Here is a 14655-nt window from a genome sequence, read left to right on the forward strand (position 1 = left end):
AAGAAAGAGGGGTCAGCTTTGCACCACAGCTGGAAGCTGAAAACCCAACAGGATTTGAGTCAGGACCCAACAGCTGCTTCAGAACCCTCTCGCTTATCAAATGGCCAAGTTGCCAACACACGTTAGGAAAGACAGCAGGGGCTACAGACCTAAATTACTTCTCCATTGCTTCTGTCTTCTATATTATGAGTGTAAGCTGTAGCTTGGCCACTTGGTACATACTCAAGTCTAAACTCCCACAAAAACATGAACACACAATTTGAAGCTTTTCGTTCTGTACCATAGAATGTGTCAACACTGACTGCAGAAAATGAGCAGTGAAGCTGCAGTATTCTGTTGTCCATGTCCTGTAACTCTGTTTTCAACTGGGACTGTAATTTGGACATTCTTTGCCCCACATACACAGTATTTATACAGTCAAAGCCAGTAATTTTTCTGTGGCATTTATTCCTTCTTGTTGAAGGATCCCTTTTTTAAAAAAAACCAAACCTCTTCTAATGCAAACACTGAAGATTAAAAAAGGTTATCATTTAACCTGCAAAGAACTGCTTGTTTATTGTTGTAGGACATCTATTTTTAAAAGAAAATATTCTGCCATCGAATTGTAAGCATCAACACCCATTATTTTTCATATCCAAAACACAACACCAATCTAGCTATCAATTAGCACTATAGCCACATGATAACAAAAATTTTCTGTATTCCTGCAGGGTAGGTATGGGGACCATTAAGACAGGTAAGTATAGTTTCACATCTTGTTGCTTTAATGTTTAAAAGTCTTAGACTATATATAATTCTATTGTGTCTAAAAAGTGGGGGGAAAAAAAAAATCCTGAAGTCTTAAGGCTACTGTTTCATAAACATTTACTAGTGCAGAAAGAAAGAAGCCCAGTCCCATCATCTCCTTCCCCCTGGCTGCTCATTCCACCTTTACACTGCCCTCTCTCCTCATGGCAGCATAAGCATTTTTGCAACTGGGGCAAAGAACTAGACCAGGAAATTGATCTGGGGTTAAAATTAATCCAGAAAAAGAAACCACAGGAGCTGGTTTTAATTTGGATCAATTTCCAGCATCTGTTCAGTAAAGAAATGCCGTTGCAAGCATGTGAAAGGAAACAGGGCTAGGGCATAATGAAGTAGTCGGGGATAGGCAGAACCAGTTCCTTTCAAGTAACAGTGCCAGCTTAAAGTGCTGTGAAACTGTGGTGTTAGTGTTTGTATTCGCCACCATGTAAAACAGACTAATTTTTTTAGTTGTGTAATTATTACTTTCAAATCTACATAGTAATAGCTAATATTAAATACCAATTTAACATTATGATATATTGTCATGCAAGCTGAAGTATAGAGTAACATTTAACATAATACAAAACACTGCATGTCTCTTTTTTACAGTGCAATAAAACTGAAACTAATTTTAACTGCTTCACAAAATTGCTGCTGTTCCATCAAACCTCCCCGCCATTTTCTTGCATTATTGTCAGCTAAGTGAATTGCACTAGGTTCCCCTAGAAGTATTTATTTTAGCCTAGTAATAGGGTCTAGCAAGTTCCAGCTCTCTTGCACTATAAGCTGTGTATATATGTTATTTCTTGCATATTCAATAAAACCATTAATAAGTTTACCAAATTATAAGTAATTCTATTTTTTTTTAAAGTTTAAATAAGTTGGTGTTTAAAATATATATATAAACAAAGAGAACCAAACAAAATTTATGAACAAGCATCTCCTCTGTAGGTAAAACGTGATTTTAGAGCATTATTTTAAAAATAAACACGCAAAATTAAGACAGTAAGTCTCTTACTGTGAATTATCTTCATTATTTATTCTTTTCAGTTCTCTTATGTGAAGATTCCTAACTCTTTCTAAACGTTCAAGTTCTGCTTGTATTTCAGCTTCCTCCTGCAAATGAAAAGAATGAAATATAAAAGCTCATTTACTCCCCATTTGAAAAGGATATTTTTACCCCCGCATCAATACTAGTGGTGATGGAGGAACATTACATTACAAAACCCTGCTGAACTAGAAGAAAGCACTGCTTTTCTCTTAAAGCCAGAAAAATTCAGAAAGATAAGGCAAAAGCCTGTTTCAAGGAACCTTTCTGTCCATGAACCCACAGGTAATGGGATGTTCACAGTTTTGTTCTGCACTGTAGGGATGCTATTTGAAATGAGAGGCAGCTGGGTTTTGTACCCCAGCCAAGGAGAGAAATTATCTGGGAAGCGGTCTGAAATTGAGGTACAAAGAAGAAAAAACTGAGATATGTGCAGCTATAGATTTTGTACAAACCGACAAATTAAGAAAAGACATTTAAAATATTTTGAGGCTGAAGTGCAAATCAAAAAAAGAATAAAAGAATAAGTCATTACAGCAGAAATGTTCTTAAGGTGATGATACAAGACACCAAAACCAAGCTAATTTAAAAAGATTTTTCCATTTGTATTTTATTAACATTACAAATGTAGAATGTGTATTGCCCAAGATTCCGAGTGCAATTTCAAAAGAAGCATGTCAGGTATGAGCACATTCCCTAACTAATTTCAGCACTTAAAATCATCTCATCTTTATGCTACATATTAAAGAACACTGAAATAGTTGTTTATTCAGATTCTCTAAAATGTAAAGAATTCACGATGCTTAATTTGTGGAATTCATGATGCTTAATATGTATCTATACTCAAAGTGAAAAGCATATTGGAAGACACTGTAGAAAGGGTTATATCAATTTTGGAGTTAGTACCTCTAGAACTTCAAAGTTTGAATAAAGGAGAGACAAAATTAGTCCATACCAGAAAGCTCATAATTATGGAATTATTCTAGCTGAAAAGGAAAAAGAAGGCCTGGCATCTGATACGTATTTTTTTAGTAGCAGTGCCAGTGGAAGCAGTGCCCCACATCATCTCTTGTTATTCTGGCACAGCCTCTTGTACAGCCACATGGTGAATCAAACTGGAAAACTGATCAATCTTTTCTTTTTTTTTAAGGGGGGTGCGGGGGAAGGCAAGCCTCACAAAAAGATACATATTTGGTTTTGGAAAGAAGCTAGATCGGTTCTCCAATCCAATTTATACTGTGACTGCACAACCTGGTGGTGCTGGTAAAAGCAACACGGCAACACGGCATAGCACAAGGGGATGGAGGCAGAAGTCAGCGGAGGGAGAGAAAATGCTGTAAAGCTGGTACTTCCAAACATTGTATACAATAAAACCACATCCTGAAACAACAACTGTATTTATATAATCTAAAACACACACTAAATGACCACATTTACAACAAGTTGAAGAGTCCGGACCAGATGATTTCAGTGGATATCCTGAATCCTTCTCCATAAGCTAAGGAAAAAAACTCTCATCCCAAAACAAGACAGTATATGAACTTCCATTCAGGAAATGAAAATCAAATTTCTAATAATTTAAAAACTGGACTAAGTAACACTAATCTGCTAGCAGATTTTGGTGGACCATTTGTTCTTCCTAACATATAATGTCAAGTTTGTGTTTTTTTTTTCCTGTTCATACAATGTTAAACTCTTTTTTTATATTTAACAGGTTCTCTGTTAAATACCCTGAAATGATATGCAGTTCCTCATAACCCAATAGTCCTTTATAAAGAATTCTAGCCCTTCTCCCCCCGCAAAAGGCCACACACTTATACACACACAATTGTCTATGTTCTTCCCAAAGGCTGACAAAAAAAAAAATCCATCAGTTATGCCTCTTTTGGGCTTTTTTGTTCATATATTATGCAATTCAGTGGTTCTCAAAATGTGGTTCATAGGCCAATGTTAGTCCAAAGAGAGCTGGCTGGTTGCATTGTTTCCAGCTGTTATTTAGGACACTCAGGCTGTGAATACCTTTAAGCAAGAATGAACCAGCTTAGCTGCCTCAGGTCACTGCTATATAAAAGGAAGTGAGAAAACAAGAGCCTCTCTCCAGGACCAAAGCTGCTAGCTGGAAAAGAATTTCCTGGGGAGCAGAAGGAAAAGAAAACTGGTGGTGGCAGCATGCAAAGGGCACCAAAAATAAGAGCACCAGGAAAGCATCTGGAGAGTGAAAAGGAAGAGGAGCAGACAGCAAAACAGCATATGCAGAAGAAGAAAAAAATGTAACTGGCAAAGAAGTACTAGGTAAGAAATATAGCCACGTAAAAAGAAGATAACAAAATTGTTTTTCTTAGTTAACGACAAAATCTGTATCGCACGTAAGAATTAAAATGCAAGTATGTATTTTTATTATTATTTTCAGATACATTGAAACATTATTTGCTAAGAAATAACATTTGTTTCCCCTCTGGCATTTAGTCAAGGAAGTTCCTTCTTATACAGAGTACCCCAGCATTGATGCTCAGGGTGAAAACACAATTCAGGTATTAAACAACTTTGTAACAGCTTCCTTCATGAAATGTTACTTGAAATTTCCATTAGACTTCAAAAAAGTTAAAGCATGGAAAAAAACCTACAGAATTTCACAACAGAATTTCATGTGAAGCTTGTGCTATTTCTAAAGCATTAACAATGAAGAACTATGTGGGCAGTCTAGTTCACTAGTGCCAACAAGTTTATATGCAGATTCCCTACCACAGATTCAAGTACTTTCTTGGCATGTTCTTTAAAAAGCAGCATCAGTGTTCTCAAGGGGCCCAGTTCAGTTTATTATAGTCGGATTTGTAACAGGTGACTTGTACATTTGAAGAGAACAGGCCTGAAACAGACTCTTGCAACATTTCAGTAGGAAAAACACTATGACCTGTTTTGACTGAACATCTCAAGAACTACTGTTCAGCAGATAAAGGTACTTTTCTTTCACACTTGTTGAGATATTTCTGCCTGCTTCAACTGTCATTCCTTTTCACAGGTTATTCCTCAAAAGCTTTACTTGAATAAGCAATAGTTTGTTAATATCATAATTATCTCATTACATATATTTATTAGAATGACGGGCTTCAAGAAAAAAGTACTGCTGTTTTTTTCAAAAGTCAAAAACTGGCATAGATTTTATGACTGCAAAAATAACTTAAGATGCAGAGAAAAGATTTTCCATAAAAGTAGGAAAATTACGTTCTCTCTTGTGATAGGTAGTATGCTAACTGATAACAACTGAAGTGGGCACTGTAGATGATCAAAACATGATATTCATTCAGAAATGCAATGCTTTGTAAATTGGACCTTTTTAAAGGTCAAAAACTAATGTAAAAAGCCCGTATATCAAACTTGGCTGACTCCATGTTCTCGGCTCTGAAACAAGAGCAGTATTGGTGCCATCATCACTGTTACAAGGATTCAAGGTATCAGTACGGCGTTACACTGGATGGACTCACTACTACTTCCCTGTACTCCCAGTGTTTATGGTAAGTTGCACGTAGGCATAAAATTGTACAGCACTTTTAGTATTAAGTTTTCCAATCAGATAGCTCTCAACAAGCCCTCTCCTTATTTTTATAGTTTTGGGCATAGTCAAAAAAAAACTTAGAATAACAGACCATATGCATACCTTTTTCAGATGTCCTAATCGAAGTTTGAAAATTTCTTCCTGTTCGTGATACTCTGCTAGAGTTAAACTGAAAAAACAAACCAAACCAAACATGTAATTATAGCTTTGATATGATGGTAAACAAAACAATAGCATTCTTACTTAACTACTACATTAAATACAGTATCTTATGTTAATGATTTACTACCACAATACTAGGACTACATTTTTGAATGATCTGAACATCTTGGTTCATAATTTCAGAGTCAAAACGTACTTACAGAATGCCTCTGTCTGGTATTCTGGAATATTAACTGCCTCTCCCACTGGACCATTTCTGTTCTCTCAGATAGTCTGTTAGATTATCTGGGTGCACCCTGAATCATATCACCATCCCAGTATTTTAGCTGATGCTAGTCCACTGCTTGGTTCTCAACTCTAACAATTAATGAACCGAAGGATGGAGATCCAGAAACCAACTAGACAAGACTGATAACACCGGATTTTTGAGCTGTGGTTTAAAGAACATAGTGCAAAACCATACCTTCCAAGTTTGTTAACACTACATTTTGCATGAGACCACAAATTCAGTTTTGAATTGGCATGCGACTCTTTTGCTTGCTCTCTTTTCAATTTCCTTTGAGAAAAGATTCCAATTAATTCAGTGGTCCCTCACTGTCTGTAGACTTGCTAGGACACAAAGTCAATTATCATCCAGAGGATCTAGACTGTTCATACGGATTAGTAACCAAGAAATCCACAAACTGACTGCATGCAGTATCCATCTGACAAATGAACAAAAAAGACACAGAAGACAAACGACCAAAGAAAAGAAACCAAAGAGACTTCAAGTTCCAGAAAAGAAACCATACGTGTATGATGAAGGAGAACAGGGGACGGGGAAAGAGAGAGGTATGGCCTCCTTGAAAGGATTCACACAAATAACTACGAACAGATTAACATTAAACATTTTATTGTTTTGCCTAGATCTACTATTTCTTGTACGACACAAAGCTAAAACTAATGGCATAATGCGTTTTCACAAAGTCCATATTTTAGCGGGTTCAATTATTAACTGTCCTGGGAAGGTAAGTTACACAAAGTGTTTTGAAGGCTATACATGCTGTTCATATTGCAAGTCTAAGGAACTAGAGTGTCTTGAGAATCACCAGTAGTTTCCCCAGAGGCGAGGGACACTAATTCAGATTTCTCTTACAGCAAATGCCAACTTCGATAAAATTTGCAGAAATCTAATAAACTGTAAGACTTCTTCCTCCCTTTTAAATTTGGATTAAGTTTGCCATAGTTTTCAAAATTCTAAACCCTGTATTTATTGGGTCTCAAAAGTTGTTAATAAAAGGAGTGCATTTTTTCAGGATAAAACCTGGTGATTCTGAAACTTTCACAGAGCCCTTTCCTATATCTGATTTCATAAATACTGAATTTCGCTGCCCCTTTTCTTACCTGGCCAGGAGAGAAGATTGAGTTGACCAGATATTCTCCATGAATATTAGTGAAATTGCTAGATTCTTTTTTGACCACAGCACCTAAATTTCCAAGAAGCTGGAAACAGCTTCACAAGACTGTAGTTATTCCATCAACTTTGCTTGATGGTCTGTAATGAACCATGGTTTATAATGTATAGAAAACACTCAGATCAGGTGACAAAAGCACCCATGACCACATCCTGTCAGAATTTGAGAAGGAAGCAATCCTTTCTTTTAAGAAGCATCATACAAAGCTACCCTGCATCTTTTTTTCCTACTGGAATGAAAAGCAGCCTTGTATTCCAGTCAACAGACATCCCCAAACACTCTGAAGGCAATAGAGCGAGAAAATTTGCCTCTCCAGGAAAGGCAAAAGGTCCCTTGTACCAGATTTTAGGACTGAATGTTTATATTCTTTTCCTGGCAGAATCTCCTCTGGGTTTAGACAATTTATGCTACCTCTTAAAAGAAGAGGCATTAAAGCAAATGTGAAATGGGGTGTCTCGATAGCTAGGAAAGCTGGCAATGCATTCTCAGTACAGTCTAAATAACAAGAACCTAAGAAAACAATGCTCTAGTTCCTGCTCTAATGCATCTGCTAGACCTATCAAAGAGAGCATCAAGGCCACGCTACACAGCTCACAGCAGCATCCCTGACATTTTTTCTATACTTCTACTCAAAGAGCGAACTACTCTAACATGGATTAAGTTCTCAATTAAAAAAGGCAAAGGATCAATGTCAATGTGTACGAGGCTGAATATTCTTCTTTCCAGATTCTTGTCTGCAGTATAAATTACAGGTTGGTGCATTTCCAGAAACACAGAGAGTAAAGTTTGTCTTTCTCAGAAAGAAGAGTATTTAGGTGGCTTAGCAAAGCTGAACCACAAGTAAAACACACTGAAAATACGAAGTTTATGACATGACCTTCCAGAATTTTCATTGAACACCAAGAGCCCTAAAACCACAGACCCCCTGAAAAACTAACATAATATAGGAAATCTGGGCCTTTTTATAAAACCTCAGCTATCTACACAGAGTTTTGACATAGTGCCTAGACAGCTCTAGCAAGTACTGCCTTCCAAAAAGTTCTTAAATAGCCCTCTTAAGCACAGAGCACAAGTTAGAGGTCATATTGAAAACATTAAGATTCAAAGCCACTCTTTCCATATTTCCATGCTATATCCCAATAAATGACTGTTTTCCATTTTTCTATTTCCTTACAAATCTAACTCTATTAGAGGCACAGCATGGTTCACAGCAATTTGAAACTGCCATTACTGACCACCACATTTTGGAGGAAGGCATATAAAATGCTGAACTGTACACAAACATAGTCACTTTGGATTTTGTTCATTTACTTATGAAAAACAAAACTTTATTCCCTCATATTCAGAAACATTTACTTTTTTTTTAGGAGTCTATTACTTTTTATCTATAAATATATTGTACTTTATATTCATATTAAAATAGCATACAACAAATAGCAGTAAAACAATGACAGTGTGCATGCTGTCTGTTTTCTGGCTATGGGCCACCACGCCGCTGCACAGGCTGAAAACATCCAGCCTGGAGACTGCTTCCCATCAACCCATCACTTCCCACCTGCATCCACCCGACCACCACCTTTTGCAGGGCAGCGGCAGGCACCTTCTGAAAACAGAAGTCACCTATGAGACACCATCATTTCCCGCAGAAGGGGTTGCTCCTCCATCACCTGAGACACACAGGTCTCATCAGATGCGGAGACAGAAAGGTTGAGAAGCACAGGGGAGGGATGTCGGCCAGAAACAGGCTGCTGCCATCCACTAAACAAACTTAAGTTGGATAGCCAGGCTTGAGGCTAATCTGAGGAGCGTTGGGGAAGAAGGGCAGCTGGGAGGTTGCATGAATTAATCTGGTAACAGTCTGGTCCCGACCGTGATCTTTTCCACTCAAAATTACTGTGCAGTAAACGCTGTATTTTAACTGTCTGTAGCCAAATCATATATACACATGCAATGAATTCCTGAAATTCCCAGAAAAGCACTGGACATATTCTGCGCATGTAGTGTAATTTTTCTGTGACGTGTAGGGCCATGGTGTGCCACCTTCACTTGTCACTGGAAGAAAGTGGACAGCTTACCTGGCCTGAAAGGCTTGACTATCACCATTTTAAACATTTTTTTAAATTAGCAAAAATAGGCCTTCCAGTCATTTAACAATGTTTTCATAGCCAAATTTCAAAGACTTTGACACAGTATGCATGGGTAGACATAACCAATCTTCTTTGCACTTCTTCCTCACAAGTTCAGACAAAACCTTCTTCTATGATCAAAACACTCTTAGTAGCGGGTACAGGCAAAACAAAAAAACAAAATGGCCACGTGCTCCTTGGTTGTCTTGACGATCAAGCCTGGCACATTTACAACCATTTTTCCTCTCACCTTTTCTCAGTTCAAAAATCATCCTGGATAAACAGGCACAGCAGAATGCGGCCATGCCCCCAAACAGCCATACACACATCCAATACAAGTTTTTGGCTACAATTTCTGAAGCGCTCCTTTTTCGGTCCAACCTTATTCTCACCCTAGTTCCTCAAATTTCTACAAGGACAGGCAGACGCTGACCAAGTCAAAGCCTTCCATGAGGTCTTTTTGTCCATTGTTTCCATGTTTGCCTTAGAAAGAGACTGCCTCAGGAAAGGAGCTGTCTTTACTTGTCCTGTAAAGCCTAGACACATTGTTGGCACTTCAGCCTGAAAAAGTTTCTGAAAATATTTTTATTTGTTCCATACAGAACAGAATGCTCCCTGTAAATGATGCATTTGTTCAGCTACAGTAACAAACTCTGCCAGCTCCCTCTGCTCTCCCCTTCCAAACTGCATGCAGGGACAAGGATGCATGCAGACTCCCATGGAGGAAGTGGGAAGCAGAGGAAGAGGTGACTGGGAAGTGAGTACAACTGACACGGCTGAAGCTGCACAGGAAGGACTACACCACCTCCACTAAATAAAACGTTGCTCCCAGAAATAATTGTCTAGTGAAATAAGAGCTGCTTCCCAGAAGTGGGAACTAGCATTATAATCTCTCAAGTCTCCAAAGAATTTGAAATAAAGTTTTCAAACAGATTTTTCCAAGGCTAAGGTGGCAACCTCTGCTTCAAATAAATGTTTTTTCTTTAAATAAATTTCAATTTATTCCTTTCATGTAAAACTAATAAAATTACTTTGCTCGGTAGAAAAGAGATCTATCAAAATTGAAACTACTTCTTAGTTTTGGTTTGGGCCACAAAAAGGGAAAGAATGATGGAGAACTAGGACAGTGTTTAGACTCATCTGTTGCATGTTACTTAAACACCAAACCCACCATTCACTCACAGATCACTGGCAGATGGCCACATTTACACTAATAACTGCAGTGCAAAAATTTTGCTTTTAAATTTGTATCAGAGACCATAGTATATTCAGCTAAACTAGAACAATGCCCTTATCAAGAATGCCCCAGGCAACACCTTCAATCCATTTCAAAACAGTCAACACCTGTTTTCAGAAAGGGCTTCAATAATACTGCTTGTTACAAAGCTATAGATCATTTTGTCTTGTCAATACCTGCAGCTGGAGACATTTTCTAAATCAAACAAAGCAGTGGTAGAGATACTTGTTGCTAACAACTCTAGCAAGTTGTTTGTTTGTTTAAAAAAGATCTGCCTAATCACTTGCATATATGTTGTACTGATTTACTACTGGTTCAGTTCATTAATCTCAAGCAGCTCTGCATTTCCCCATGTCTCATATAAACAGAACCTCTTCCATTTGGCTATACTAATTAAGATCATTACTTTCAAAGTAACACAGGAGCAGTGACAAGCACAATGTAATAGGAGGGAACCACATACAGCAGATGACGAATTTACTCTAAAACGGAAGTGCACAATTAATAGTTGTTTTACCAAGATACACAAAACATATTTAATTCTGTACTGAGAAGCAGAGAGGAGTCAACACATAATACTGTTACAAAATTACAATGAATCCTAAATACAAACATTTAAAAAACCCTTTCAACTAAAGGCCTAAGAGCATGATGTGGCTTAATGATTCTGTGATCTCAGGACATATTGCAGACCTTCTCAAAGATCTGAAACAAAATTTATAAGCTTATCATATAGGCAAGCAATCTCATATCTAGATTATATAATGATCAAATTAGGATACTCAAAGGCAAAACAGTTTTGATTCAATCAGCTTACATTTATGCTAGCATTAGATACAAAAGGGCAATTCTGGTTGTTCTCTTGGCAATTTCATAGTGCCATTTTCATGTGCCATTTAATATGTAACTGGTTAAGCCACAGGAAATGAAAATTTGAAAAGTCTTTAGTCATTTGGAAATTTTTTAAAACTGCATAACACCAGAAAATATTCAGAAATCTATTATCAGGAATTGACCTTGTCCTACTTAGTAAGTAGAACATATCTTCTGTATTTTTTCCCAAATGTACATTTTATCACCTCCAATAAGCAACAATAAGATTACGGAAATTTAACATGAATGAAGACATGGCCAAAAGCTAGCAAATTAAAAATTCGGTAATTTTTCGGCTTTTTTCTGTTACTTAAATGTTACTTTTAATAACAAGAGGTATTACATTCAAACAAAAACGTATTTTTAACATGATGGTAATCTTTACCGTACTATTCAGAAGTATTAATTGTGTTTTAAGAAGAAGAAACGTAGGCAATAAGTATTACTAAAATCAATTTGAGCAATGACTCTTCAGCTCTCTACACGAGTAACACTAATCAAGATTTGCTTACATCGCCAACCTTACTACTGTATTTTCATGGTATTTTTGTCACAGCCAAACAATTTCACAATATGAACTTTAAGAATGATGCATTATGCAAAACATATGCAGCTGTCTTCAAATTGATGGTCCAAACATACGGATTTCACAGATCTAACCAGAGTAATTTATTTACCCCCCACCCCCAGAGGTATAAATTACTACCTCCACAAGTGAGAGGTGACAGGTGACTATGTTCAACACATGTAGCCTACTTCTGCAAAGTAACACAGATTAATTTGTTGGCCTCTTAGGCAATAACTAGTATCAATAGGGCAATAACTAGTATCTCCAAGCAGCAACTTTTTAAAATACTCAAATTAAATGTCAAGAACACATCTGTCTGTGTCTTGAATTATACCATTTCTGTCTGCAGGAAAAAATGTCACTTGAAAAATGGAGAATTCTTTGATAGCTCTCAATTTTTATGTTTAAATGACAAAAAATTTCAACATTATCAATATGTGAAATGGGATCAGTAACTTCTGACAGTTGCTCTCAGGATCTAGCATTCAGAAGGGGAAAAAAAATTTTTTTTCCCTTCCGTTTGTTTTTAGACATGTCTTCAAATATTAAAGGCTGAAAAAAGCTTTTCTTGTCAGCTAAAGACTGTTATATGAAAAACGAAATGATCTCGAACTAAAGCAGAGGCTCCTAAACCAATGTGGATCAAGAAAAGTTCAATAGGTATCATTGACATTACAAGAGTAGGAAACCAGAATAAGGACTCCTCTAAATCAGGAAAACAGAAAGAACATCGCATAAACACAGAATTGGCCTTTCGCTGGTGACTTTACCAAAAATAAATTGGACAATTGTACGACATCTTCATAGGCAGTGGTGCAAATTTCCCTAACATCAGCAAGTCCTCAGTGAGAATATAGATGCTGAATATACTGAGTGTCTTTTTATGCTGTTATTTGAATAGAACTCACACAGACATTATCTGAGAATTTATGTAAAAGACTGATTGAAATGTTAAACTTACAGCTGTGGTAAATTGGGTCTAACAAAGGGATCGTTTTCTGCCCCATTCACAGCTTTATTTTTCCTCTGCTTGGGTTCAGAATTGGCAGATGGTGCCTGAGAATTATTTGTAGTTGGAGGCTTTCGCTTGGCCAGGAGCTTTCTTTGCCTTTCAATGTCTTCCCTTTGTTGATTCACCCATTCTTGCTGCCTGTAAACGCCAGAAAAAGCTTTATTAAAGTTTCATCATTTTGCATTTTTTAAAGAACTATCTTTTTAACTGATAAAGCATTAAGAAATTTTTAGAAAACTTACTGTACACGTGAAAATGTTTCCTAGGAAAAAGAACACCAATGTTCTTCATGAGGTGGAAAAATTTTGCTAAAGTTTTAGCACAATTTACTTTGGAAATACGTTGTGTGTTTTTTTTTTGTTTTGGGGTTGTTTTGTTTTGTTTTTGAAAGTGTTACACATGATTTCTGCACTAGAAAAAGAAAAAAATGGATACCTTCTTTTATATCACCAAAAGAAATGTAACAGCGTCAATAGCGTACTTGATTTTTATAAGCCAAATACTGAATTTGATCTGACCATTCCCAAATAAATCATCAGTTTGGTTGTATGGCAAACAATTACAGCTTTTATGCAAAACACATATACAGATTGTTTTTAAGATTGTCTTAAAAAACCAATGCCCTAGGCAATCACATAATGCTAAGACTACATATTGCCCTTTGAAAACTAAAATTTTGGTGAATTACTTTTATATCTATATCTATATCTATCTCTCCAAAGATTGAATCAGACTCGTTACCAAAGAACACCTTTTGAGGCATGGCACAATTATTTTACCACCATCTCTGATGGTCTCCCAGAGCCCTTTTCCTTGGCCCCATCTCTGCTGAAATACCTGTTGTGGCAGCTCTTTTCCAGGGAGCTGCTTTCGCCCATCCACTTGCACTAGACCCTACCTGAGGGTGCCAGATTTGCCACTACTCCTTCAGGGCACCGAGGGGCTGAATGCCTGAAAAAGCTGCTACAGTGATGGGTGCGCAGGCAGCACCTATGTGAGAAGTTCACAAACCTCATCTGCCCCAGTGATCACCAGTGATACATGGTTAGCTGCTTGAAAAAGCACTGATGTCGTTTTATAGCTCTTTCTACGAGCTGAGCTGAATAATTACGTGCTGTTCGTTTAGTATGTTCATGCTTTTCTAAGGATACTTAAAATGAAGTGAAACCAAACTCTCTTTCAAAGACACCCAGCGTTAGTATTCTCTCAGTTGATTAAGGGAGTTCTGTACTGTATTCTCAGTCTTCAAAAGGCAAAGCAAAATACAATGTATGAAAAGCCGCTCCAATCCTAGAACCTTAGTAATAAAAAAATCCACTAGAGGGAACTAACAATTAGTGAGAATTTTAAGAACATAGCATTGACTAACTTCACAAGATTTTGAAATGCAAAGCCATCTGTCCACTGTTCAGTAAATGAAGCACCATGACGAACTGTTGTAAAATGCCCCAGGCGTAATCTGTCTTGCATGCTCTTCTCTCTGCTTGCCAGCTTTTCCTGTGTGCTCTAGAAAAACAAAAAAAAAATCATATTTAGTAATACCAAAGTGTTCAAAAAGTCAGTAAAACACTCAGGTTTTTTTCCTCCAACAACTTTCTAAGGGATAAAGGGAAAGTAGATGAAAATGTCTTTTCTTACTTTACTCCATTTATTCTAATTTCTGTAGAACCCAAACATCTGTAGTTGTCAGAACTGGTAGTAATGACGATTTGTGCACAAAAAAAAAAATCTGGGTTTGACTCGGTTTTCCTATAAAGTTCACTGTTCTTCAAAATTAACAAAACATTTTACTTGTAAATACAGCAAAACTGATAGAGTAACACCATCATACAGGCA

General features: G+C 37.0%; 1 protein-coding gene across 6 annotated transcripts in view; it reads right to left on the minus strand.

Annotated features, from left to right (window-relative positions):
* Positions 1-14655, minus strand: part of TLK1 (tousled like kinase 1) — a 70516-nt gene that overhangs the window by 12219 nt on the left and 43642 nt on the right. For all 6 annotated transcript variants that reach the window (XM_075153196.1, XM_075153193.1, XM_075153194.1 and 3 more), the window contains 4 exons: positions 14189-14325; positions 12769-12957; positions 5490-5556; positions 1805-1902 (listed from right to left, as the gene is read on the minus strand). In XM_075153196.1, coding sequence (XP_075009297.1) covers positions 1805-1902; positions 5490-5556; positions 12769-12957; positions 14189-14325 — 491 coding nt within the window. The remainder of the gene's footprint in view (positions 1-1804; positions 1903-5489; positions 5557-12768; positions 12958-14188; positions 14326-14655) is intronic.

Source organism: Calonectris borealis, chromosome 6 (assembly GCF_964195595.1).
Source record: "Calonectris borealis chromosome 6, bCalBor7.hap1.2, whole genome shotgun sequence".
Lineage (NCBI taxonomy): Eukaryota > Metazoa > Chordata > Aves > Procellariiformes > Procellariidae > Calonectris > Calonectris borealis.